This window comes from Sciurus vulgaris, assembly GCF_902686455.1.
Source record: "Sciurus vulgaris genome assembly, chromosome: 5".
NCBI lineage: Eukaryota > Metazoa > Chordata > Mammalia > Rodentia > Sciuridae > Sciurus > Sciurus vulgaris.
Genome location: NC_136465.1, coordinates 181,332,815 through 181,360,181, shown reverse-complemented (window position 1 = coordinate 181,360,181; position 27,367 = coordinate 181,332,815). Strand labels below are relative to the sequence as shown.

Genomic DNA, 27,367 nt, shown 5'->3' with positions numbered 1-27,367 from the left:
TCCGTCTTCACAGCGGAACCTGCCGCACTGCCCTTCCCACACCGCTCAGCCTGGCCGGGTCCGACGACCTCCAGTTCCGGAGTCCTGGTAGGCAGGGCCCCCGGTTCCTCCAGTTCGCCTCCGCCTGACAGCGCGGAGCCTGGGGACCTCACCCCGACCTCCCGATTGGAAGCTCCCGGGTGCGGACCCGGCCTCTGCCCACGTGTCGAGGGTCCAGACCGCGAGGTCCGCCCTTAAGCTGGCCAGCTCGGGACCACTAGTTCACCGCCTCCTGGGCCGGGCCGACTGACCCACCCGAGCTGCCGTCCGCGTCACCGGCCCCAGGGGCGGGGCCCGGGGCCCGGGAGGGGGCGGGACAGCGCTCTCGAGGCCTGCCCTTGCCGGGTGGACCAATGGGGCGCGCCGTTTCAGGCTCCGCCCGCGTGGGCGGGGTGAGGGCGCGCAGGCGCACCGCGCGCCCGGGCGGGCCGCTGGCTGGGAAGATGGCGGCGGAAGCCCGGGCCAGGGCCGCGGCGGAGCGGGCCCCGGGTGTCCCGGGTGCGCGGCCCAGGGCCGGCGCCGGGCCATGAGCGCGCCGCCCTCGAGTCCCCGAGCCGCGGAGCCCGCCCGCGCCCCTCGGGCCGCCCCGCGCCTCTCGCCATGGCGCGGCTCGCGGACTACTTCGTGCTGGTGGCGTTCGGGCCGCACCCGCGCGGTGAGTGCCGCGGCAGAGCGCTGAGGGACTGGGCGGGGACCGGGGGCTGAGTATCCGGGCGGCGGGCCGCGGGTGGCGACCGAAAGCCCTTGCTGGGGGCTGGGGACTGGGGGGGCTGCGGGCGTGGGCTGAGAATCGGGGTAGCGGGCGGCGACAGAGGGCCGGTCCTGAGTATGGGGTCTGCGGGACCCGGCTGAGGGACGTGGCGTGGGACAGGTTGGGGGTGGAGGGTCGGGCAGTGAGCTGAGGGGTCGGGGCTGGGAACTAGCCCAGGGCTGAGAAATGGGCTTAGGGACCAAGGGACCTGGACCAGGAACTGGCCAAAGGTCCCGGGAGTTAGGCGGGTAGAAAGACGGGGCTGGGGCCGAGGGTTCAGTTCTGGGCCTCGCTCGGGGCCCAGGAAGCGTCCCAATGACTGTGGTGGATGCAGGTTTTGGGATAGCCGAGGAGAAGCGGGGCCACCCCGAGCACCTGCCTTTCGCTTCGGTGGTGGGCAGGGGCATCTGGCTGGAGATGGGAGGGCTCCAGGACACCTCCTCTCTTCAGTAGTTGGGATGGCCACTCCTGGCCTCCACAGACTGCTGGGTGGCCATGCCCAGAGGCCAGCCCCTCCTCTGACTAGTACTGGTTCTGAAGCCTCAGATAGGCTTGGTGGGGTGCAGAGGAGAGGATGGAGGTTCAGGAACTACTTCATGGAGACGTCTAATTTGAGCTGGAACTTGGAGGATTTCAGGATGAAACGTGAACAGAAGAGCATTCTTGGCAATGGGCCTGTTGATACAGGCCCTGCAAGCCAAGCCCTGGGTGGGAGATCATTGTGGTTATTGGTGCCAGTGTGTAGGAGGCCCAGGTCTGGGGTCAGCACCTGTGTCTGAGCACCCTTTCAGCCTGGGGGGTAGGAGAAACAGAGCCTGACAATGACATCAGCATCAGCCGTGGAGACAGTGGTGTTGGGGTATTGGCAAGCGTTCTGAGTGTGCCAGGCCCTGCACAGCCCTTTGTGTGCATGATCTCACTTCTTTCTCTCAACAGCCCACCAGGGTTGCCCTGCCGTGGTCCCCAATTGTAGAACAGAATCAGGTGCAGCAAGGATGAGTGTCCAGTCTAAACCAGCTCAGACTTGCACTTTGTCAAGTCCCAGTGCTGCTGCTGCTGCTTCTTTGTAGTCATCATTATCTCCTTCCTTTTTTCATGGTGCTAGGGCTCAAACCTAGGGTCTTTCGAATGCTAAGCAAGGGCTATACCACTGAGCTATATCTGCAACCCTCTACTGTGTTTTATCATTCTTGTGCCATTCTGCCACTGTCACCATCCACGACCTGAACTTTCTTCTTTGCCTTTTTTTAGCTGAGCCTCCATCTGGACTCCCTCTTTATCTAGGGTCCACCTGCTGGAGCTTGTTCACTCTTTGAAGCTTTTTCAGCATCTTCCTCATTTCCAGACCCTACTCAGTGTAAATGATCCTCTTACTCAGCACTTGTTCTTCTCTCATCTGTCCAAGTATATGTCTTCTGGTACCATCAGTCATAAGCATCTGACTTTCCCTCCAGAGAGTGTTCTCAAAGGCAAAGACCACATTTTCCTTGTCTCTGTCTCTTCTGAAGGAGAGTCACCTGTCCCAAGGCACATGTAGAGGACAGTGAGAAAGCCATGCCACCTGGGACAGGGTTGCATGGGGATCCTGGGAAACAAAACTGGGTGATGTTGCTCTGTGAGGGGCCTTAGGCTGTGTGTAGGGGCTACCGGAACCTCAGGCCTGAAGGTTGATGATGTTGAGGACGGTGTGAGAAGAGATGGCCTGATAGGGAGGTACTGCAGGTAGAGGCCAGATAGAGGTGGTAGTAGTGGGGTGAGAGTTGAGGGTGAATATGAGAGAGGCGTGAGGAGGCATGTGTGGGCCTGGGAGAAGCTGGCTATGATGTGTGTACTCACTGCCAGAGCTACACAGGCACCTCTGATGTGTGTGACCTCTGAACAGTACAGATGAAAAGGCTGGGGCCCAAGATGATCACTCACCCTGAATGGTGGGAAGGAGTGATTTTCAAGTTGTCCACTGGAGTTCTGGTAGAGGACCATGGAGCCCCTGAACACTGCCTTCTGAGGTTAGAACTGACTGGCCACCCAGCCTCAGGACATTCCTTAGAAGAACTTATCTATCCCTGTGAGGAACAAACCCTTAGGAAAAGTGATAGGGTTGGGGTGGGAGTAAGGAAGCCAGAGGCACCTGATGTGGGGGTCAGTTGTCCATGCTTTACAACTGTAGCTTTGTGACCTCAGGCCCATCATTTGACTCTGTGTGCCTCAGTTTCTTCATTAGGAGCTGATATGAATCACACTAATCTCCTAGGTTGTGAAGATGTGATGAATATAGATATGAGTTCCTAGGAAATGATGACTGTCTTATTAATGATGAACCAGCAGGTGTATGAAGATAGGCACAAAGAGACCAAGGCACCTCCAAGGGAGGTGAAGGAACCCCTGTGTACTGGCCGGGCTAGGACATGTAAGGCAGGGATGCAGGGTCTTTTAGGCTGAGGGTGTGGATGGGGAGATTTCTTTTCTTTGGCCTGGTTTTGGTCATTTTGTCTGAAACTGCTGGGTGTGGGACCTAGGTGTCTTGGTTGCCTAGGTTGGGTCCAGAGTCCTACTTAAGGCAGCATCCTGGTTGCTAGTGGTTTCCAGATGGTAACCTCTCAGAGATGGTGGAAAGGGAGCTGAAGAAGGTAATGCCTGGGCTGTGTGTGTCCCTTTCACTCTCAGAGGGTGCCAACTGGCCCATCACAGTCTCCTTACCTGGTGAATCAGGGAGCATCTTGTGTGCCCTGGGCCTGTCTCCGGGGTCAGTGTGAGGACCAGAGGATGGCCCCTGCCCAGCTCCCAGCAGTGGTTAGCTGATTTAATGCAGCATGGCCAGTGTTAAGGTGCCTTGGAGAGTAGGAGAGACATTTAACCTGGCCTAGACCTGGCTGGCAGCCTTCTTGCTGCCACTGGGAAGGAGGGTCTGGATCCCAAGTGTCTGATAAAAAGACCTTCCATCCTGTGGCCTGACCTGTTTCAGCCCTGATGGTAATGAACTGGCCACATTCTTGGGCCCCATCTACTATCCCCACCCATGTTTATGCCCTTCCTCTGGAGCAGGTTAGGGCTGTTTGGGTGGCCTCACTTGTCTCCCAGCCTCCACTCTGGATGCTTAAAGGGGTCTAAGGCCTTGGACCACAGCTGCCATGGTTCGTGGGTGAGGGCAAGTCAGGAAGGATGACTGGAGAAGCTGTAGACCCTCCTGCCCGTGTCCTCTGCAGTGGTTGACTGGGGGCAGCATGCCTGCGTATTGAGGTCCTGATGTGTGTAGCACCAGGAAAGTGCTGTCTAGTGTGTATGACAGGGTGTGTAGCAGGCTGAGCAGAGGAGGCTGCTGTACTTTCTTTGTCTCCCCATGGTATACACTGGCCTAGGGTAGCCCTCCAGGCATCGGAGCCTGGCACTGGTGATGGGGTGCTGCCAGCAGATGACAGAACGCATGGTCTGTGTTCTTCTGCTGGCCAGCCTGCCATTCAGCCCTGCAGCCTTCATGGGGCTGACTGCCAGAGGAGCTTTTACTGAGGAGCTTTGAGCACAGGAGCCCCACTGTCACCCCTAGGTTGACGTCCCCTAGCCTATGGTCCAGGAATAGAAGAGACAGGGGATTTCCCATCTGTGCCTCAGAAGACCTTGGTGCCTCTCCTCCTCAGGCCCCCCAGAGAGTGCTGCCCAGTGGTGCATGACTGTCCTGTCAGAATTAGTGGGGTGGGAAGGGGAAGCCACTCTCTCTCGACTACCCCAAGTGGGGCAGTGCTCTGTGGGTCAAGGTGCTCAGCCGTTTCAAGTCACCTTGGGGTCACAGTGTTTGAGTGATTGGGGGACACTGGGTAAACTTGACAGAACCTCTTCCTCCTATGCAGGCGAGCAGCCACGCTGCAGCCAAGGTCCATCCAACCTCCTGAAAGTACAGAACTGAGGTCCAGGCTGAGGTCTCAGAGAAGGGGCCAGGGAGTGTTGCTCACCGGTGAAATCGTAGGCTTCCTCACGGTGTGTTCTTGTTGGGAGGGCCTGCTGTGTTCTGAGGCTCCCTGGGGCTCCGGAAGCTGCTCTGTACCTCTGACTGACAGACCTGTTTGCTTGTGGGGTGTGAGTAGGACTGGGGTGTGGGGAGGGTAGTCATGCTATGCATGCAACAAGCCCTAATTAGGCTGTGGTCTGTGCCAGATTTGGAGCCTGCCATCTAGCCCAGCCTGCTGACAGGTGCACCAGTTGTCAAGAGGTGGTGGTGGTGGGGTTGTGGAGGAGAGAGGTCCAAGGGGTTCCTCTGCAGCTTCAGGCTTAGTGACCTGAGTCTCTAAGGGCAAGCCTGGAGCTCAGGGGAGAGGTCTGCTTGGCTGGTCCCCCATCTTCCCTCATGAGGCAGTGAGGACATTCATGAGAGTGGAGCTCAGAGTTAGCTCTTCAGAGTGTGGACCCCTGAGAGGACTTTAAGGCTGAGTTGTAAGAGGAAGTTAGCATTTCACACAATGAATGAGGTAGAGAAGGTGATGGTGGATGATGATAATCCCCTTTTTGCCCACTCCTTTGTGGGGGAAGAAGCTATAGGGAGCAGCCCTCTGAAAACTGCTCACCCTGCCTGACCTGGGAGGGAGACTGTAGAGCAGAGGCTCCTGTCCCTGGTCTTACACCCCCTCTTCCGTCTTCTGCCTGCTGCCTCGTGGCAAGAACTGGGTGAGCCCTGGGTGCCAGCCAGGGCTGGCCCCAGATGGTGGTTTGAGGCTGAGCACAAGGAAGCCCTTGGTGGAGTGGGTGGGGGGAGGAGCCACGGCTGGGGGGGGTGTGTGTGTGTGTGTTGCATTTTTGAGTATGCTGGCTGGGTCCTGTTGGGTGGCTCGTGGGGGTGGAACCCTCACAGGGGCTTTCTCTTGGTGGGGCAGGTCTGTGGATATATATATATAGGTAGGCATGGCACCAGCAGACACCTGCGTGCAGAGTGTCAGTATTGTGGGGGGAGTGGAGTAGGAAGCTGAGGTTTTGTGAGTCAGAATCAGCCCCTCATCACCCCACTATCCTTAGCTCCCCACTTACCCTTAGCTCAGTTGCACCCTGCCTGATGCTCATATCCTTGGTGTTGACTCCATGATCCTGGAGGGCCCAAGTTTCAGACCCACTCTTCTGTGTTTAGAGGATCTGGGGAATGTGTTGTTAGCTGCTAGGGGTCAGCTTGCCTGTATGCAGGTGAATCAACCTGGATGGATGTGGAGGCTGCATCCTTGCAGGCCCTTGGAGGCTGTGCACTGTATTTACTGGAAATGAAGGTGAAGGTGGGGTTCCAGGAGAGGTTTTATGTTGAGTATCCTTCCCTTGCTGTCTACCTCTGCTGCTTTGGTTGGTAGGGGAAACGGTGTTAAGACTGGACCAAGCAGAGGGTAGGGAACTTCCTGCTGTGGGTGCCTTCAAGTTGTGAGTGTGAGAGGTGAAAATAAAGAGGCATGTCTTTCCTGTCATATCCTGCTCCATCTTCTGAGTCCTGTGAGGCAAGTGGAGCACTCATGTGACCTTGGTATACCTTCTGGTTTAACTTTGTAGGGGTTATCCACAGGCAAGGCTTCCACCTCGGTGGCCTGTATTGGACCAGGAAGCAGTACCCTGGGCATGGAAGTGAGGGGGTGCAGGCCAGAAGACCTAGGGAACATGGGTTCCAAGGAGCAGGACCTTGCTGAATCCTGTCTCCTGGGATCTGTCCTGGAGTCTGTCTCTGAGGTGCTGGGATAGATAGCAGTTGGACTGTGGGCTTGGATAGTCCTCTCCCCCCACAAGGGGCTTGATGCTTCTTATTGAAACCCACATAGGAAACAGGTGTGAATCCTATGCACTCCCAGTGTGGGCCCAGGGCGGGTGGGTGACGTAGAGTTCTGGGGGTGTCCAAATATGTCTGACATACCCACTGTCTGCATGGTGGTCATTGTCCAGCTTCGAGAGTTTTTGGAGCTGATGCCTAAGTCAGGGTTGCCATGATGGCAGGTGCTGAGTGGGCTGTGGGGCAGGTGTAACTGGCCCCCAGGGAGGCCTGTGCTGGGAGAGGTCTGGCTGGTCTATGGCAGTGGGGAGGAAAGCGCTGGCACATGCTGCTGCGAGGGTGGGCAGTGCCTGATATAGGGGTGGGGGCAGTGGGGACGTACAGGGCTCTGGGGGCTTCTCTGCCCTCTGGTGGTCCTGGGGCTTGTGGTTACCTTGGCTTCTCAGAATTTTTGTAGGGAAACTATATGTCTGAGACCTGAGGCTGGTCTGGTGCCAGGTGAGGAGAGGACTTTTCCATACTGGGTCTTGAGACCTGGGCCAATTCTGGCAGGAGGTGGGGGAGGGAAGGTGGGAGGGTTCTCTGACCACCTGCTTCTATCCTCAGGGAGTGGGGAAGGCCAGGGCCAGATCCTGCAGCGCTTCCCAGAGAAGGACTGGGAGGACAACCCCTTCCCCCAGGGCATTGAGCTGGTGAGTCGGGGAAATAGGCCCATCCCTGCAGGGAGATGCAGACCTGCTGTGGAGAAGCGGGTGGCTGGCTTGACTGTCAGGGTGTTTGGTGCTCACATCACCGTGTTGTGTGGTCAAGTGCTCCAACAGTGGGCACCATGCCCTTCCTGGGCCTCACCCTAGGTGGTAAGGCCAGAGACTTACTACTTTCACCAGCAGGGGCTGAGACCCAGGGGGTGAGGTGTCCCCAGAGTCACAGAATGAGGTGTTGCCTGTGGTCCTGGAAGTTCCAGGTCCTGGCAGTGCAGATGCTTGGGAGTAGGTGGGTTGGGCAGGTGGGTTGTTTCCTGCTGCAAGTGTGGGTGCAGGCAGCTGACTACTGAGCCCTCCCTGTAGTTTTGTCAGCCCAGTGGGTGGCAGTTGTGCCCTGAGAGGAACCCACCGACCTTCTTTGTTGCCGTCCTCACTGACATCAACTCTGAGAGGCACTATTGCGCTTGCTTGACCTTCTGGGAGCCAGTGGAGCCCACACAGGTCAGCTAGGGGGCCCTGGGGTACAGCATGTGTGAGGATGAGCCTTCGGGTCATGGCCAGCTCCCTCTGCCTCTGGGGGTGTCTCCCACTGTGTGGAGGCCAAAGTTCCCAGTGGGCTGGGTCTCTCTGAGTCACCTGTGTCCTCCACCTGGGCTTGTGGGATGGACGCACCTGACGAGAGCCGGGAGAACGGGCTTCTGTCTACAGGAAGCGGTGTGCACCACGGAGGATGCCATGGAGAGGGAGGAGGAGGCAGATGAAGGAGGCCGGGTGCGGCTGCTGACTGCAGCACCACCCCAGGCTGGCCAGCTCTTCGCTCCAAAGACCCTGGTGCTGGTATCACGACTGGACCATACGGAGGTGTTCAGGGTGAGGTGGACCACCAGGGCAGTGAGGTGGGATACCAGATGTTCCCATCAGCAGTGCTACCATTCCGTGTCTGGTACATTGCAGAATAGCCTTGGTCTCATCTATGCCATCCATGTGGAGGGCCTGAACGTGTGCCTGGAGAATGTGATTGGGAACCTGCTGACGTGCACCGTCCCTCTGGCTGGTGGATCACAGGTGGGGATTGAAAACAATTGGTGTTCCCATGGCACAGGCCTTCTTAGTGCAGTCAGGGGTGTGGGGGCCTGGTGGGCGTTCGGAGTCCAGTGGCTGAGCATGGCCCAGTGCTTTGGGCACTTCTTTCTGCTCTTTGTGCCAGTACTTGTCATCCGTTCTTGGCCCCTGCCTGCTCACCTGGCTCATGTACCTGCTCCTTTGGGCCTGGTGTCTTTCTGTTCATTCTTGGGTGTGTGCTTGTCTCTGGATGTCAGTTTATCTGTCTGCTCCTTGCTCTGTGCCCTGTGTGCCAGGGGTGTCTAACTGTGTCTCTCTGCCTGTCTGTCCTGTGCAGCTGGACTCTGTTGAGGAAGGAGCGGTATGGATACTTTGTTTCTTCTGCCCACCCAGGCCCTGCCCCGCCCCAGGTCAGAGGCAGCCACCCCCTGCCTTGAGTTTTCTCTGGAGCACTGCTCAGCCGACAGTCAGGGGTGACCTTTCCCTCCAGCAATTCCAGCCAGTTCCATCTCTGGGTCTGTCAGTCTACCAGGGCCCACCTGGCACCACAGAGCTCTGGGCTGACTTGGGTCTGGTCAAACTGCTGAGCTCTGGTCCTTTTCTTTCCACAGAGAACCATCTCTTTGGGGGCCGGTGACCGGCAGGTCATTCAAACCCCACTGGCTGACTCACTACCTGTCAGCCGTTGCAGTGTGGCACTGCTCTTTCGCCAGCTGGGTGAGCCTGTCTACCATCTTCCCTGCTGCAACTTCCTGTCGCTGGGACTGGTGGCCAGTTATGGGTTCTCACTCTGTGGGGTGGCACACCCCACACCTAACCTGTCCTTTTCCTTCAGGCATCACCAATGTGCTGTCTTTGTTCTGTGCTGCTCTCACGGAGCACAAGGTCCTCTTCCTGTCCCGGAGCTACCAGCGGCTTGCAGATGCCTGCAGGGGCCTCCTGGCACTGCTGTTCCCTCTTCGATACAGGTGCCACTCTGCTCATCGCCTCCACCCAGTCCCTCCTGGCCCCTCCACGCAGTCCTCTGGAACTCACTGTGTACTCTGGGGCCTGTTGCAGCTTCACTTATGTGCCCATCCTGCCGGCACAGCTGCTGGAGGTCCTCAGCACACCCACACCCTTCATCATTGGGGTCAACGCAGCCTTCCAGGCGGAGACCCAGGAGCTGGTAAGGGCTGTGGTTTGTGTCTGCCTTACTGCTCAGGCCTTCAGGCCCCTGACCACTTGCTCCCTTTGGTCCACAGCTGGATGTGATTGTTGCTGATCTTGATGGAGGGACAGTGACTGTCCCTGAGTGTGTGCACATTCCACCCCTGCCGGAGCCATTACAGAGCCAGACCCACAATGTTCTGAGCATGGTGAGGGCAAGGGCCAGGCTGAAGCTAAAGCCTGTGGCCTGTGGGGAACCATTGTATAGCAGCATGGGGAGCCCAGAGCCTAAGGCTTGCTGTGTTTCTGCCCTTACTCTGCCTCTACCACAGGTCCTGGATCCAGAGCTGGAACTTGCTGACCTTGCCTTCCCCCCACCCACAACGTCCTCGTCCTCCCTGAAGATGCAGGTAGGGGTCATAGCTGCTTTAATGTGAACCCCCCCCCATAACACACTCCAATCTGCTGTGGCTGATGTCAGGGCTGATGGTGCAGGCACACTGCAGCCCTGCCTCCAGGCCAGCTTGGCTCCGGTAGCGCAGGCAGCTGGTCATGCAGCGGGTACGGGCAAGGCTACAGGAAGTGGATGGAGGGTCCAGGACTTGGTACCAGGCCATGAGTGCCTCTGAGGGTCCCTAGCAGGAGGAACTTGTTCAGCAAGTGTGGAGGAACTGCTTGGCTGTGTGGCATACTGTGGGAGGGGCAGAAGGGGACCACAGAGGTGTCTGGAAGCCCCACTCCTAGCTTTGGGTGGGAGTGGGGAGAAGCATCCAGGACACGTGACACTCACCTGCATCACCTGTGCTCCCAGGACAAGGAGCTCCGAGCCGTCTTTCTTCGGCTTTTTGCTCAGCTCCTGCAGGGCTACCGATGGTGCCTGCACATTGTGCGCATCCACCCAGAGCCTGTCATCCGCTTCCATAAGGTGGGCTAGCAGGTGGTGTAGGGATGGGGGAGTGGGGCGGTAGGTAAATGCCGGTATTCCCCTGAGTGGTTGCCCTCCTGATATTCCCCAGGCAGCTTTCCTGGGCCAGCGTGGGCTAGTGGAGGATGATTTCCTGATGAAGGTGCTGGAGGGCATGGCCTTTGCAGGCTTTGTGTCGGAGCGTGGGGTTCCCTACCGCCCCACGGACCTATTTGATGAGGTGCATCCCACCCCCACCTGCCCACCTGCCCTCCCCCACCTGCCCACCTGCCCTAGCCTCACCCTGCCTCCTGTTCCACCCAGCTGGTGGCCCATGAGGTGGCACGGATGCGAGCAGATGAAAACAACCCCCAGCGGGTTCTGCGTCACGTTCAGGAACTGGCAGAGCAGCTCTATAAGAATGTACGTTGTGCGGCCTGATGGGTGGGTGTGGGGCCACCCTGGCCCCTGCCCACTGGCCATTGTCTCCCTATCTACCCCAGGAGAACCCATATCCAGCTGTAGCGATGCACAAGGTGCATCGGCCAGGTGAGGCCAGTCACCTGCGGCGGGTACCCCGACCCTTCCCCCGACTGAACGAAGGCACCGTGCAGTGGATTGTGGACCAGGCTGCAGCCAAGATGCAGGGTGCACCCCCAGCTGTGAAGGCCGAGAGGAGGACCACTGTGCCCTCAGGGCCCCCCATGAGTGTGTAATGGGGAGGGGAGGGAGAGCATGCCCCAAAGAAGGGCCTGGGAGTAGGCTCTTGAGAGGGCAAACATGTCCTGTCTCCACAGCTGCCATACTAGAGCGGTGCAGTGGGCCACACGTCAACAGTGCCCGCCGGCTGGAAGTGGTGCGAAACTGCATCTCCTACGTGTTTGAGGGGAAGATGCTTGAGGCCAAGAAGGTGAGATGTGCAGTGAGGGACCCTCCCACCCACCTGGGTTCAGGACAGCAGCTTCAGAGGAGGCCAGGCCTTGCCTTTAGCACAGTGGATGCTGGGCCTGCCCTGGGGGCTCTGCTTACATGCAAGATGGCTGGAGGTGGATAGATTGGCAGGAGGGTAGGTGGGCACCTGGTCTCCTTTTCTTGATCTCAGTGGGCAGCAGGACTGGTCTTCCAAGCAGGCTCAGCAAGTGGGGTTGTATACATTTTTAAAGTTAAAAGATGTTAAAGATATCTATTAATTTCCTTCTGCATTTTTCTGAAAGACTATACAACTATGTGTATTGCATTTAGCTTATAGAAAACAAAACCCACTTGCATACTGTTTTGCCCTGTGTGAAGTTCACATAACACTTGGATCCTTTTTTCTTTTTTTCCCTTGGTACCAAGGACTGAACTCAGGTGCACTTAACCACTGAGCCACATCCGCAGCTCTTTTTTGTATTTTATTTAGAGACAGGGTCTCATTGAGTTGCTTAGGGCCTCGCTAAGTTGCTGAGGCTGGCTTTGAACTTGCAATCCTCCTATGCCGGCCTTCTGAGCTGCTGGGATTATAGATGTGTGCCACTGTGCCCGCCTGGGATCCTTTTTGATAAGTCTCGTGTTTTTCACAGTTGTGTGGTGTCTCTTGTGGTTTTATGATGAGTAACTAGCAATAGATCAAGCTTGAGCCCTCCTGTGGCCTGGTCTGTGCGGTGGTGCCTACGTTGCTCAGGCCCCTTTTTCAGACCCTGAACCCCAGCAGATTGAGCATTCTGGGCCTCAGGCCTTCTCCAGAGAGCACATGTGCACTCAGCTGTGCCCCTCTTTTCCTAAACTCTCACTGTGGACTTGCTGGGTCTGCTGGAAGCTTTCATCTCTATTGGTCTGTGTGGCTTTTGGATCTCCTGTGCCATGGTGGAGGTTTTGGCCTCCTGTAGGCCTGCTGCTTCCTCCCCCTGTGGGACTTCCCCCGTGCTTCCCTCTTTGCCCTCAGCCCCATGTTCCCTTTGCCCCCACTCCCAGCTGCTTCCAGCCGTACTCAGGGCTCTGAAGGGGCGAGCTGCCCGCCGCTGCCTGGCCCAGGAGCTGCACCTGCATGTGCAGCAGAACCGGGCGGTCCTGGACCACCAGCAGTTCGATTTTGTCGTCCGGATGATGAATTGCTGCCTGCAGGTGAGGCCAGGCCCCTATTCTGCCAGTAATGTGGTATGTAAGCAGGGGTTCCCGAGTCGCCCTATGACTCTTCAGACAAGGATGAAGAGGGAGTGTGGGATGGGATCCTTGGTATGTAGGGATGACAGGAACAGGGAGGGTCCTTGTTGGAGGAGGTATGGGGCTGACTTTGGAACCTCTGAGGCCACCCTGGGGAGCCAGGGCCAATGTTCTAGGTGGCAGGGCTGGAAGGTGCTGGTCTGTGGGGCACTGATATGTGATGAGAGGTGGGCACTGTCTTGCGGGGGACGGATCCCTAAGGAACCCCTGCTTTGCCCACAGGACTGTACCTCCCTGGATGAACACGGCATCGCAGCTGCCCTGCTGCCCCTTGTTACAGCCTTCTGCCGGGTGAGTGCTGCAGAGTCCTGGGTTTCTTCCTTGGCTCCTTCTGGACCATACCTGGTGACCTCCCCAACCTGCCCCTGCAGAAGCTGAGCCCAGGTGTGACGCAGTTTGCCTACAGCTGCGTGCAGGAGCACGTGGTGTGGAGCACCCCGCAGTTCTGGGAGGCCATGTTCTATGGAGATGTGCAGACCCACATCCGCGCCCTCTACCTGGAGCCTTCTGAAGACCAGGCTCCCTCCCAGGTGTGTAGGACTTCCTGGATGGGGAGGAGGGCAGCTCAGCCCTGGCTCATTCGTTGTGGTGCTATGGCAGGAGGCTGGGGAGGCGCCATCCCAGGAGGATGAGCGCTCTGCCCTGGACGTGGCTTCGGAACAGCGGCGCTTGTGGCCCACCTTGAGTCGTGAGAAACAGCAGGAGCTGGTGCAGAAGGAGGAGAGCACAGTGTTCAGCCAGGCTATCCACTACGCCAACCGCATGAGCTACCTCTTGTTGCCTCTGGACAGCAGCAAGAGCCGCCTTCTGCGGGAGCGGGCAGGGCTGGGTGACCTGGAGAGTGCCAGCAACAGCCTGGTCACCAACAGGTGGGAGTGGGGAGGAGTGGAGTGGGTGGGGCTGTGGGTGGGGCTGTGGGCGGGTGAGCTTGTGCCCACACACCCCTCCCTGCCAGCATGGCGGGCAGTGTGGCTGAGAGCTATGACACAGAGAGTGGCTTTGAGGATGCAGAGACCTGCGACGTGGCTGGGGCCGTGGTCCGCTTTATCAACCGCTTTGTGGACAAGGTCTGCACAGAGAGCGGCGTCACCAGTGACCATCTCAAAGGGCTGCATGTCATGGTGCCAGGTATGGGGTTTTGGCACAGGAACACTTACTCAGAGGGGGTTGCCAGGGCCCAGGCCTGAGCACTGTTCTCTCCCAGACATCGTCCAGATGCACATCGAGACCCTGGAGGCTGTGCACCGTGAGAGCAAGAGGCTGCCCCCCATCCAGAAGGTGAGCAGGGGCCAGCCAGGCTGCGGGCGCCAGGGCCTGGGCTGTGTCCCGAGGTGCTACTCCTGTCTCTGCATAGCCTAAGCTGCTGCGGCCACGCCTCTTGCCTGGTGAGGAGTGTCTCCTGGATGGTCTGCGCGTGTACCTGCTGCCCGACGGGCGTGAGGAGGGCGCAGGTGGCAGTGCAGGGGGCCCTGCACTGCTCCCGGCTGAGGGTGCTGTCTTCCTCACCACATACCGAGTCATCTTCACAGGGATGCCCACTGACCCACTGGGTGAGCCTTCAGGCCCCTTTTCTATCTGTGCCCTCTCCTCCCTGCGAATTCTGTGGGGTGAACAGCACTTTCCCTGCATATCCTTCCCCTTTCTCGGGACACAAGGTGCCTGTGAGAGGTGGGTGCTCACCTCTAACTTCCCACCCACCCACGACCCCCGTAGCTATATAGCACCTTGAGATCCAGGACTCTGCTTCTCTCCCCTTCTTTTGACTCTGCTTGGCCTGTTTTAGTCGGGGAACAGGTGGTGGTCCGCTCCTTCCCAGTGGCTGCACTGACCAAGGAGAAGCGCATTAGTGTCCAAACCCCTGTGGACCAGCTCCTGCAGGATGGCCTGCAGCTTCGCTCCTGCACGTTCCAGGTGGGCAGCTCTCCCCTAGCCAGCCAGTCCTCTGAGCTGGTTTCCACCTGTGCCTGGCAGGTGTATTGTCAGTGTGGGTCCCTCACCTTGGCTCTCGTCATGCTAGCCTTTCCCTCGGGTCTGTGTTGGGTGTGCTGGGCAAGCTGAGACCTTGCCCAGCAGCCTGAACTTGACAGTTCACACACGTACTGGACTCTGAGTATGTGGGCGTGAGGCCTTCCCTTGGGGATCACTCACTTCTGTGGCATGACTGCTATGAGAAGGGAGCCCTAGCTCCCAGCAGCATCAGAGTTAGGGAGAGTCCTGGTGGCCACTCAGACCCCTGAGGGCTTCTTTGTCTGATACAGCTGCTGAAAATGGCCTTTGACGAGGAGGTGGGGTCTGACAGCGCTGAGCTCTTCCGCAAGCAGCTGCATAAGCTGCGGTACCCGTCAGACATAAGGGACACCTTTGCTTTCACCCTGGGCTCCTCCCACACATCTGGCCGGCCATCCAGGGTTACCAAGGACAAGAGTCCTTCTTTCAGGTACAGATTCAGGTCCCAGGGCCAGGAGAGCTGGGCACCAGCTGTGTGCTTGACCTAGCCTTCCCAGCTGTGACTTAACATCTGTGCCTCTTCCTCTCACCTCTGCTGACTGTTTATACCCCAGAACCTTTTCCCGGAACCTGGTTAAGAACGCCAAGAAGACCATGGGGCGGCAGTATGTCACTCGGAAGAAGTACAACCCCCCGGGCTGGGAGCACCGGGGCCAGCCACCCCCTGAGGACCAGGAGGATGAGATCTCTGGTGGGAACAGAATGGGGTGTTCTGGGTGGTCTCTGTTGGCGGTGACCCCTGGGGAGGGCACAAGGCGGGGCGGGTGGTTTCTGTATCGTGACCCATGTGTGCCGGCCTGCAGTGTCAGAGGAGCTGGAGCCCAGCACACTGACCCCATCTTCAGCCCTGAAGCCCTCCGACCGCATGACCATGAGCAGTCTGGTGGAGAGAGCATGTTGCCGTGACTACCAGCGCCTTGGCCTTGGCACCCTGAGCAGCAGTCTGAGCCGGGCCAAGTCTGAGCCCTTCCGCATCTCCCCAGTCAACCGCATGTACGCCATCTGCCGCAGGTGAGGGTTGATAAGGATGCTCCAGGAGGATGCTGTCAGGGCTGACTGGGGTGCTGGGCAGTGCTCGGCTACCTTCTTGGCCTGTTGTGGGCCCCACCATGGTTTCTGACCCAGCGAGGAAGGTGGAGGTGGAGGGTAGAAGGTTGGGCTGCCAGGCTTGGTGGGGGGCAACTGGTTGAGCACAGGGTCTGGGAAGCACCTTGGGCCTGTCTGTGCTGGGAGCCAGGAACTTGCTGGTTGTTGTGATGGGTACTGTGGCGCTGCCCTCACACGGCCCCCCGTACAGCTATCCAGGGCTGCTGATCGTTCCCCAGAGCATCCAGGACAACGCCCTACAGCGTGTGTCCCGCTGCTACCGCCAAAACCGCTTCCCTGTGGTCTGCTGGCGCAGCGGGCGCTCCAAGGCTGTGCTGCTGCGTTCCGGCGGCCTGCACGGCAAGGGTGTCGTTGGCCTCTTCAAGGCCCAGAACGCACCTTCTCCAGGTACCCTCCCTGCGTTCCACCTCAGGCCTGCCCCACCTCCCCCGCCCTACCTCCTCCAATGCCTGATCCTCTCCCAGGCCAGTCCCAGGCAGACTCCAGCAGCTTGGAGCAGGAGAAGTACCTGCAGGCCGTGGTCAGCTCCATGCCCCGCTACGCTGACGCATCAGGACGAAACACACTTAGTGGCTTCTCCTCAGCCCATATGGGCAGTCACGGTGAGGGCACTTGAGGGTGGGCAGTGGGCCTGGGGTGAGGAGGACGACTAGGGGCTGTGGCAGCACTTATGGTGAGCAGGCCAGCGACGGGCAGAAGTGGCAGTGGGTAGGGATGTTTGGGTACTGAATGAGGAGGGGGCCCTTCTAGGCAATGGGGGCAAGGAGGGAAGCCCCCTGAACCAGGTGAGTCCTGAGGCCCTGCCTGCTTTGGCCACAGTCTACCTCCTTGCCTTCCCCAAGCCACAAATTCTACCAGAGCCTCCCGGACAGTGACCGCCCAGTCACCGAGTGCACACACAGCCTTGTCTGATAGAGCCCACGCCCTGCAGTGCCTGAGACGTGTCCTCCCATCCTCCTTCTACCCTGCCCCCTTCCCAGTGCCTCTGCCGACTGCTGGTCATTCACCTTCACCTGTCCTGGCTCATCTCTCCTGGTGGTGTCTTATGCACATGGGTCTCACTGTCCCTGTTGTTGCCTCCCTGCATACACTGAGCTGGACCTGGTCAGCCTGTGTCCCACCCTGAGCCCTGCTCGTGAGACACCCGTGGTTCTCCCTGCCCGGGAGCAGCCATTGTTATAACCGTGTGAGATGCCGTCTGTCCCTGTGAGGTGTCCCTGTTTTGCAAAGGAGGCAGCAGGCAGGAGGTCAGGTGGGTGCCTGGAGCCCTTGCCCTTGCTGCTCTGGGCACTGGTTGTGGACTGGGCTCTCCTTATGGCTGACCCAGGCTCACCAGTGCAGAGAATGTGTGGTGCTATGTATTCTGCCCTCAACAACCACAGTCCATGTGAGCTGGGCAGCCTGTGTCCGGTGGTGGCTGGGAGGTAAATTGTGGGTGCTGAGTACCAGGAGAAGCTTTCAGGCAGAGGATGAAACGTTTCTCCTGGAGGGACATGAAGGGCACCTGGGCAGTTCTGTAGGGCAGGGTTTTCGATGAAGCAGAAGGTGACTCTCTTCAGGACTCATCTCCATAGCAGCTGCTTCCCCTGTCTTTCCCTCTACACACACAACTGACCCCATTTCCACTTCTACCCAGCCTGTCCTCATCTCTCCACAGAGTTTTCTTGGTGCTCTCACTCTGTCTGACTGATCCTCTTGACCTGGCTGATAGGAGCTGGGGTCCTAGAGGTTTGGTTCTCAGGTTTATGACTCTGGCCACCATCTGGCACACCAGGCCAGTGTGTGTCCTCTGCCCACAGGGTTCTCAGTGCTTGGATGTCTTTGTCTCAGCACCTGGGGCATGAGGTTAGGAGGCTTCTGCACTGAACCTGCAGAGAGCTCACCCTCGTCATGCCAGCCTGTCCCCTCTGCAGATGTTGGTGACTGGGGTGCGAGCCATTCATATACAAACCTGGAGTTGCCTGTCCTGTCCTGTGTGTGCTCAGGAGATAGTAGATGCCACCACAGGTGTCTGCCCCACACCCTCAGTCCCTGCCCTGAGGCATGGGGTTGTTTTTTCCTCTGCTGGGCCTCAGATCCTGGGAGCCTCGCGTAGTATGCTGCTGGTTTTCAGGGGCTGGTAGCACCTTCTGCAGGCAGAGCTGTCCTGCAGCCTGGTGTTGTCCAGCTTGCTGCTGGGAGCTGACCACCCAGGTCTGCAGTCCTTGCCTGCAGCCATCTGCCCTCCCCTCTGCTCTGGGCTTTCTCACCCTTACACCTCTAGGTCTCATCCAAGCTCAAGCAATGCTCTTTTGGCCATCTGTGCCTCGTTACCATTTGCTGGGCACTGGGGCCAAGGACAGGTAGTGAGTGTCCTCATGGTCACAGGAGACAACATCCCAGGGACAGGCCAGTGGACCCACCCTCACTCCTCCATCAGAAACACCTGCTTTCTCTGATGACGTATGACTGATAGTCACTATGTCTTCCTGCCTCCCCACCCCTGCCAGGGATCCTGAGATCACCTGCAGGTAGCAACCTTGCTTCAGGACATGCCAGCTTCCATAGGGCCTGCACCTCCCTTGTGTCCCTTGGGCATCCCTGACCAGCTCCAGGCCCACTGGTGCTGCCTGTCAGTATCCTGAGTTTGGGGAATAGACCACCCACCTCATTGTCCAGCAGTGAATAGGGACAGCTATAGGGAGAGCCAGCATCCGGAGCAGGCTGATGCTCTCACTGCAAGCTTAGGTGACTACCTGCTCTGTGCTTGGCCATGGTGACCACTGGAGTGGCTAGAGATATTGCCCTGGCCTCAGCACCTCCTAGTCCCTATTGCTCGGGAGCATGGCTGGGCTCCTGGCCACATTGTCCCAGCTGTGTCTGCCTTGCACTGCCCTGGGGCTCAGATCTGCCTATGTCCTAGACTGAACTGCCCCTGCCCCTTTGTGCTTATTCTCCCTCTCTCTTCTGGAAGGCTCCAGGCCTCCTCCAGACTGTGCCGCTCAGCCCTCCTGTTGCTGTCTTGAGGAAGGCTGTTGTGTTGGAGCGCTTCTGGGCAGCATCTGTGAGACAGATCCCACCCCAGTGTGAGAGGGGACCTGAGGGCAGGACACCTGTGAGCTGTCTGGAGGGGAGGAGAGAGAGGTCCAGAGGAGAGCCCGTGCCTGTCGTTGCCATGGGCCCTCTGCTTCCTGGGGAAGGCCCCTTGCCTGGACCAGACAGAGGCTCTTTGCTCTCCTGAGACTAGGGACTTGGCGCCACCGACCTCTGCTGGCTCCAGGGTTCCCCAGAGGAGGGCTTGGTGACCTGTAGACTCCTTGAAGCTGTACACCCCAGGCCAGGGGCCAGACCTGAGCCTTCTCTCTGCTGTGCCCCCAGTGCCCAGCCCCAGAGCCAGGGTCACCACGCTGTCCAACCCCATGGCGGCCTCGGCCTCCAGATGGACTGCGCCCCGAGGTACTGTACCGGGGCTTCTCCCTTACCTGGCGCTGATAGCCCCCAGCGTGAACCGAGATGTCTCGGACACTAATGTCTCCTTCCACGCCTGACACTAACGGCCCTCCCTCCAGCCCCAGTACTTACTTGCCTGACACCCAAGTCCCGCCCCAGACACTAACACAAGTCACCCCACATGTCTCAGCCAGCGTCTGTGTGTTCCAGCCCTCCTCCCTCACACTGTCCCTGGGGGCCTGTTGGCCATCCACCCCACCCTGGGAGCCCAGCTCCCTCCCTGGAGGCTGGGCCCAGCTAGCCCAGGTAAGTGTGCCCTGGTCCCACCCCGGCACTCACTGTGCCTCTCTCCCACAGGTAAGCGGGGCAGCGTCCGGGCTAGTGGGCGCAGTGGTGGGCTCGGAGCCGATGTGGGCTCCCGGCTAGCTGGCAGAGATGTCCTGAGCCCCCCACAGGCCAACGGTGCCCCCCCTGACCCAGGCTTCCTGCGGCCCCAGCGTGCAGCTCTTTATATCATTGGGGACAAAGCTCAGCTCAAGGTACCTGAGGTGGGAACATGGGGCCAGGTGGGGGCTCATGACTGGGCATGTCTCAGTGCTGATCCCCTCCTAGGGTGTGCGGCCAGACCCGCTTCAGCAGTGGGAACTGGTGCCCATCGAGGTGTTTGAAGCAAGGCAGGTGAAGGCTAGCTTCAAGAAGCTGCTGAAGGCCTGTGTCCCAGGCTGTCTTGCCACTGAACCTGGACCGGCTTCCTTCCTGCGCTCGCTAGAGGACTCAGAATGGCTGATCCAGGTCTCTGCACTGTTCCTGCCCTTCTGCCCACCTGGGTTCGAGGCCTGCCACTCCACTTGAGCTAAGTGGACAGGCATCTAAGTTTGCTTGTCCCAACAGTTTTGGGCCCCAGGAGAAGTGGAAGTGGCCACTTCCCACATGGGATTGTGGTGCCTGGGAGGCATCTGGGATCTGGGCTGGTGGGAGACTGGGAGAGGCCTACAGTGAGATTAGAATGTCCAGGGCAGCCTGCCAGGCTCAGCTGGGCCGATGGCCCATGTAAAACATGGCTTGTGGGACAGTCTGCCTCTCTGTGGTCTTTTGGAGGTGGGCTGGGCACTGCTTCACTGGTGTCCTATGAATGCTAGAGGACTTGGGATGGGTCCTTCAGCTACCTCAAAGACAGGGACTTTGCTGAATCTGCCTCCTTGGTCCTAGAGGTCCTGGGAGGAGGACACTGTAGTCAGAAAAACCAGAGCAGGGGTCTTACCCGACCTCTTGTGGGTGCTCTGGGCAGTTTCTGGGGCCTGATCAGGATGGGGTTTGAGGGGTGCTTGTCCCTACAGATTCACAAGCTGCTGCAGATATCGGTGCTGGTGGTGGAGCTCCTGGACTCGGGCTCCTCTGTCCTGGTGAGCCTGGAGGACGGCTGGGACATCACTACCCAGGTGTGCTGCAGGTACAGTGATGGGGGCTGGCTGTGGTCCCTAGGGTGCCTCCCTAACCACCTGGCGGTACTGGCAGGTGGTGTCGCTGGTGCAGCTGCTCTCAGACCCCTTCTACCGCACGCTGGAGGGCTTCCGCCTGCTGGTGGAGAAGGAGTGGCTGTCTTTTGGTCATCGGTTCAGCCACCGCGGGGCTCACACCCTAGCAGGGCAGAGCAGTGGCCTCACTCCTGTCTTCCTGCAGTTCCTAGACTGTGTGTACCAGGTGGGTAGTGGTCTTGTGGGTGGGCCTGGCTGTGCACCCTGATCTCTGACCTCTGGCCCTGCCCCACACAGGTCCACCTGCAGTTCCCCATGGAGTTTGAGTTCAGCCAGTTCTACCTCAAGTTCCTCGGTTACCACCATGCGTCTCGCCGTTTCCGGACCTTCCTGCTTGACTCTGACTATGAGCGCATCGAGCTGGGTATGTCAGGCGGGCCCTGGGGCAGCCGCATGGTGGGAGGGGCCCAGACTCAGCCTCGCCCCTGTGCAGGGCTGCTGTATGAGGAGAAGGGTGAGCGCAGGGGCCAGCTGGCGTGCAGGTCCGTGTGGGAGTACGTGGAGCGACTGAGCAAGAGGACCCCCGTGTTCTACAACTACATGTATGCCCCTGAGGACACAGAGGTGAGCTGCGGCCCGCTGGGGCAGGCGGCTGGGCCGGCCCAGCTTCTGACGTGAGGCTCGCTCCCAGGTCCTGCGGCCCTACAGCAACGTGTCCAACCTGAAGGTGTGGGACTTCTACACTGAGGAGACGCTGTCTGAGGGGCCCCCCTACGACTGGGAGCTGGCCCAGGGACCCCCTGAGCCCCCAGAGGAGGAACGGCCAGATGGAGGTGCTCCTCAGAGCAGGCGCCGCGTGGTGTGGCCCTGCTACGACAGCCGCCCTCGGGTCCAGCCTGATGCCATCTCACGCCTGCTGGAGGTGCGTGCTGTCCCAGAGCAGAGCCTGGCCTGGCCGTGTCGCCTCTTGGGGGCCGGGGTGACTGTGGCTTCCGTGTCTCTGCCCTGTGCCTGGTGGGTGTTTGCACAGCAGTGACAGGAAGGTAGGTCCTTGTCACAAACCGCAGTTCTGAGGACCTCTGCTCAGGCATATGTGCTTTCCCTGACCTGGTATATTAGCCTTTTGTCACGATAACAAAATACAGAGGTAGGCCCACTTATAAAGTGGAGGAATTCATTTGCTCAGTTCAGGAGGTTCAAGGGTGTGATGTTGAGTCAGCCAGTTCTGGAGGGTCCTTCAGCCTCGTCACACCATGGCAGACAGCGATGGCAGAGTGCATGGAGACCCAGGCTCACCGGGGAGCTGGGTGGGCTTGCTGCTCCAGTTACAGCCCTCTTCAGACAAACTCAGCCTCCTGGGACCTGCGGACGTCCTCCAGACCCACCTCTTAGATGCCATCACCTCCAAAGCTTCCACATGTGGGCCTTTGGGGAGCAGACCCGTCCACATTACAACTCGGAGTGCACCTCTTCCCAGGATCTGTTCCTCCCTCTGCTAGACTGCCTTGGCACCCTACAGCCAGCAGCAGTCCCCTGGATTCCTGCCCTGCAAGCTGAGGGTTGGCGTTTAGGTCTTTGTCTTTCGCTCTGCCATCTTTGATGGGTGTCTGTTAAGCCACCAGACCCAGAATCCGACAGGGCAGAGACCCTGGCGAGAGACCCACCTAGGCATCTGGGTGGTAAGTGCTGGCTGGAGCAGCACGGTGACAGCATGTCCTGTGTGGTGCTCCCTCCCTCGGTGGCTGGTCAGTCAGAGGGGTGGCCTCAGATCCTGACCACAGGGACGCGTACCCATCCCCCCGTGGTGGCTGTGTGGCCCTGGAGATGGAACATTAGAGCTCGTTTCCTCAGGTGGGGGGTGGGGAGGTGCGAGTGCACAGCGTGCTGACACTCAGGGCACGTGGATCAGTGTGGGGTGGGTGGGACACGCCAGCCTGGAGCAGGAGAGCGCTCCTCCATCTCGGGCAGTCCCCAGTGTCTTAGAGTCAGTGTGGTCTGATGTCGTTGGAGCCACTGAGCTATTCTATGGCATAGTTGTTATTTTTGTTTTAGTTAACTTTATTTTAAAGAAAGTAAGAGGAAAAAGCTCCCAGTTCTGCCATTTCCAATATTCACTATTTTTTTGTGTGTAGATCTTATCCTGGGTTATTTCCTTTCAGTCTGAAGAATTTTATTTCTTGGCTGAAGGTCTGCTGGTCATAAAATTCCCTCAGCTTGTTATCTGAAAACGTCCTGTGGTGCTTCTCTCCCTGTTCTTGTGTGTGTGTGTTCCTGGGGATGGAACCCGGTGCTTCAGCCCTGAGCCACATGCCAGCCCTTTTTATTTCTAGTGTGAGACAGGGCCTCTCTACATTTCTGAGGCTGGCCTTGAACTTGAGATCCTTTTCAGACTCCTGAGGTGTGGCCTCCGTGCCTGGTTCTGTGGAGTTCCAGGTAGACGGGCTCCTCACCAGGGGCTCAGAGCGCCCTCTTCAGCCTGCCTTTTTACCCGTTTTGGGGCTTCTTAAGCTTCTCTGATCTGAGATGGTCATTTTCTTGCCATTTCTTTTTTACCTTCATCTTTTTTTCTCTCTGCAGTTCATTTTGGGTGATTTCTCTTACCCTATCTTCAAGTTCACCACTCTTATGTTTAGTATACTCAAAGCCACCTAAAGAAATTTTCATCTCAAATACCGTACTTTTAAGTTCTAAAATTTCCATTTTAAAAAAAAATTTATTTTTTAGTTTTTGTAGTGTTGAGAATCGAGCCTAGGGTCTCATTCATGCTGGACTACCCTTTACTGCTGAGCTACATCCTCGGCCCTGGTTTTTCAACTTTTCTGTAGCTCCCTGGTTGGTGTGTGTCCAACCTGTCTTGTCTGGGGTCTCTGGTGCTTTTTTTTTAATTAATTAATTAATTTTTTTGGTGGTGCTGGGGAGTGAACCCAGGGTCTTGTGTTTGCAAGGCAAGCACTCTACCAACTGAGCTATCCCTCCAACCCTTTTTTTTTTTTTTTTTAACTATTTATCTATTTATTCATTTATTTATATGTGGTGCTGAGAGGATCAAACCCAGTGCCTCACACACGCTTTACCACTGAGCCACAGCCCAGCCCTGTAGTGCTTCTTGATTATATTGTTTGATATGTCTGGTTTGAAAATTCTTTTCTTTTTTCTGTCCTGGGGATTGAACCTAGAGGCAATTTACTGCTGAGCTACATCCTCAGCCCTTTTTACTTTTAAAGTTTGAAAGAGGATAAGTTGTTTAGGGACTCAGCAAATTGGTGAGGCTGGCCTAGAAGTGGCGATCCTCCTGTCTCAGCCTCCTGAGTTGCTGGGGTTACAGGTATGCACCACCACACCTGACTCTGAAAATTTCTTCAACTATCATCTCCAAATACTGCTTTTTGCCTCTTCTCTCCCGTCCTCCTTACCCGACTCTTGCCGCTTACTCCAGGTGCTCCTTGAACTTCCTACTGTATTTCTTTTCTGTATTTTCCTTTCCTTTTGTCTTTTCAGGCTTCAGCCTGTTTTCTTCTGAATGACACTTTGTGTATTGATTCTGCCCAGGAGCTGCAGCGGCTGGAGACAGAGTTGGGTCGACCCCCAGAGCGCTGGAAGGACACCTGGGACCGGGTGAAGGCTGCACAGCGCCTCGAAGGCCGGCCAGATGGACGTGTGAGCAGAAGTGGGCATGAGGAGCCAGGGTGGGCATGTGCCAGGAGGTGCTAGAGGCTGCCCAGTTCTGATGCAAACCCCCTCCTGCCTCCAGGGCACCCCCAGCTCTTTACTCGTGTCCAGCGTGCCCCACCACCGCCGCTCCCTGGGTGTGTACCTACAGGAGGGGCCTGTGGGCTCCACCCTGAGCCTCAGCTTGGACAGTGACCAGAGCAGCGGCTCGACCACATCCAGCTCCCGCCAAGCTGCCCGCCGCAGCACCAGCACCCTGTACAGCCAGTTCCAGACGGCCGAGAGTGAAAACAGGTCTGAGAGGCTGTTGGAGCTGAGGCCTCGGGTCCCACTGATGCCTTAGCAGGGGTGTAACTGCCTTTGAGGACTTAGAAGGACTGACGGGGGAAACCATGATGGTGGCCCAAGGCTAAGGGGCGTGAGATGTAGACCTGCAGACCTGAGGGCCAGAGCCAGGGCTACCCATGAAGTCAGGACAGGGACCAGAGGAGGCTGGGGCCCTGTAGGATCTATCCCACCCCTGTGCCTGGGGTGCCCCTTTGCTACTGCCCTGTGTGTGGGCCTGCTTGCCTGAGACCCCCAAGACTGGTGTTGTGGGACCCAGACTCTCCATCTCTTTCCTGAAGATAGTTCCCCTTCTGGGCCAGTTCTGTGGGATGGGGCCCTGGTCTTGCCCAGGCGGGGGCAACTGCTGGGGCCTAGGCTTAGCTGGGCCCTGAAGGCCAGCCTGGCCCTGGTTCTGCTGCCAATGCAGGTCCTATGAGGGCACCCTCTACAAGAAGGGGGCCTTCATGAAGCCCTGGAAAGCCCGCTGGTTCGTGCTAGACAAGACCAAGCACCAGGTGAGTGATGAGTGGCGGGTGGAGGCTGACAGGGATGAGCTGCACTGACTGCGTCCCCCCAACAGCTGCGTTACTACGACCACCGAGTAGACACCGAGTGCAAGGGCGTCATCGACCTGGCAGAGGTGGAGGCTGTTGCTCCTGGCACGCCCACCATGGGTGCCCCTAAGACTGTGGACGAGAAGGCCTTCTTTGACGTGAGCCTCTGCCCAGGCTCGGGAGGTGGTCGGGGGGATGTCCACGGTTGTAGCAGCCATGGAGTCAGCCACTGCCCTTTCCCAGGTGAAGACCACGCGTCGCGTTTACAACTTCTGTGCCCAGGATGTACCCTCGGCCCAGCAGTGGGTGGACCGGATCCAGAGCTGCCTGTCGGACGCCTGACTTTCCTGGCCCTGCCTGGGCTGCTCTGCTTCCAGTCGTTACAGACCACTAGGGGTGGGCAGGGCCGCCCCGGCCATGTTTACAGCCCCGGCCCTCGACAGTATTGAGGCCCTGAGCCCCCAGCACTTGTGTGTACAGCCCCCGCCCCGCCCTGCCCGGCCGGCTCTAACTTATTGTTGTGTCATGGCTGAGTGCCGTGCCGGGACGCGGCCATGGTACGGCCCTGCAATGGGCCTGTAAATAGCCCACCCCTGCCCAGCCCTGTTGGCGTGCTGACCCCGGCCGGCCAGCCGCAGGTGAACTGTTTCTAGAACCAGAGTCTATATAAAGAGAGAACTAACGGCTGCTCGTGTCCCTGCTCGCCCACGCCCCCTAGCTAGCAGTCCCATGCCCTGCAAGACCTTGGCCTGCCCCGTCCCATCCCCAGGTCCACCAGTCCCCCGCGGCGTGGGTGGGAAGTTGGCAGCTTTCTCGTGGTCCTTTTTGGTGCTGGGCCCACTCACCTCAAGAGCTCATGTCCCTGGGAGCAGCTTTGGTCTGGGAGGGTGACCTAATGAGGATCTTGCTTCACGTGTGGCCCCCTGATCCCCCAGGCCTCAGGGATGGTCTTGGGGCTGGCGTGCCAGAGAAAAGGCCCCTGTCCCTATCTTAGCAGCTCTGGGGCAGAGACCAGCAACCAGGAGGCTCCAGGAAGGGGTGTGGTGAAGAGAGGGTCCTACGCAGAGAGTGTGGTCTGCGGGAGGGGCGGAGGAGAGTGGGCTCCCAGGGGTGAGGGTCCCTAGGCAGGAGGGAAGGGAACCGCTGGCAGAGCGAGGCTGGCGCCCACAGGGACCTGTGGGTCTCCGTTCTTGGGGCTCTTGCTGCTGACATCCACCCTGCCCCTTCCCCGAGGTCCCCTCTCAGGCGTGGCGATCTCCGCTGCTGGCCCTGTTACTCACTCTCCTGTTGACAGAGTCCCACCAGGACCAGGTTTACCTACCACAGGATGGGTGGGGGCCCCCCAAGGTGGGCAGAGGGAGGTGGATGTTGCACAAGCTGAGGCAACATCTAAGTGGCCACTGGTGTTGGGTGGTGGTCTTGGGTGGTAGCCACTGGTGGCCTGGCCCCAGGGGCTGGTGGTAGGAGACCAGCCTGTGGTCTCATGGAGCTCATGGCTTGTGGGGGAGCTGCAGTCAGAGCAGGGGACTGGCTGAATGCACTGACCTGCCAGTGCACATGAAGGTGGCCAGGCCCAGGGCAGCGGCTCCTGGCCGCGAGAGGACAAGTGGCTGAGGCGCTGCTGGGAGGGAGCTGTGGGCCCAGAGCTGGTGGGTCCCTCTGGCTGAGTCAAGGTGGGGCCTGGGGCACCCCCGGCCTGCCTGTTGGGGGTTGAAGTGTGTGACTTGATTCTTAGGTATAGGGGCTCAGTAGCCTCTGGGGCAGAACTCCACAGCTGGGTGTGGCCTACCCCCAACCCTTTGTCCTGGGCCTGGGGCAGCAAAGATGCTGGAGGTGACCTCCCCCCTCCCCTCTCCAGGCTTGCAGCTTAACCACACGAGGGCGGGTCAGTAAGAATGCTGTGACTTTTATTGGGATCAGGGGCTTGGCGTGCCCTGTCAGATGATCAGAACATTAAAAAAGAATTCAATGTAAAATAACCTTTCAGACCCTTCCAGGACAGTGCAGTCCAGTCTCCAAGCCCTCAGCACCCTGCTGTGCCCATTCTACACGCCTGAGATCGGTTCTTGCCAGGCACCTGCCCACCCACCCCAAGATGCTGGCCTGCCCTCCTGGCCTCAGGGGACACCCCCACCAGGCCCAGAGGGTCTTTTTTTTTTTTTTTTTTTTTTTTTTTTAAGGCAGTCAAAAGTTGCAGCCTGGTTCAATGCCTGATTCCAGGTCCCAGGGTCAGCAGGCAACAGCAGTCCTGGAGCCTGACCTACAT

At 58.4% G+C, this 27,367-nt stretch overlaps 1 protein-coding gene across 4 annotated transcripts; it reads left to right on the top strand.

Moving 5' to 3' along the window:
* Positions 1-452: 452 nt before the first annotated feature.
* On the top strand, positions 453-25,787 carry SBF1 (SET binding factor 1). Of its 4 annotated transcripts, XM_079142606.1 has the most exons (42): positions 453-694; positions 7,119-7,204; positions 7,580-7,717; positions 7,925-8,086; positions 8,171-8,281; positions 8,616-8,639; positions 8,890-8,995; positions 9,114-9,246; positions 9,338-9,446; positions 9,523-9,636; positions 9,760-9,837; positions 10,239-10,352; positions 10,444-10,572; positions 10,656-10,754; positions 10,835-11,039; positions 11,129-11,241; positions 12,285-12,434; positions 12,756-12,824; positions 12,905-13,063; positions 13,134-13,402; positions 13,489-13,661; positions 13,738-13,811; positions 13,888-14,083; positions 14,317-14,444; positions 14,792-14,970; positions 15,095-15,231; positions 15,344-15,551; positions 15,838-16,034; positions 16,112-16,249; positions 19,005-19,082; positions 19,434-19,615; positions 19,689-19,868; positions 20,414-20,515; positions 20,592-20,777; positions 20,849-20,975; positions 21,045-21,175; positions 21,243-21,473; positions 24,101-24,208; positions 24,303-24,514; positions 24,975-25,062; positions 25,128-25,259; positions 25,345-25,787. In XM_079142606.1, the coding sequence occupies exons 1-42, from the start codon at positions 640-642 to the stop codon at positions 25,441-25,443; spliced, it is 5,709 nt and encodes a 1,902-aa protein (XP_078998732.1). In that variant the 5' UTR covers positions 453-639; the 3' UTR covers positions 25,444-25,787. The 4 variants fall into 4 exon arrangements, with proteins under 4 accessions (XP_078998732.1, XP_078998733.1, XP_078998734.1 ...); XM_079142607.1 differs by lacking the exon at positions 8,616-8,639; XM_079142608.1 differs by lacking the exon at positions 19,005-19,082.
* Positions 25,788-27,367: the final 1,580 nt, after the last annotated feature.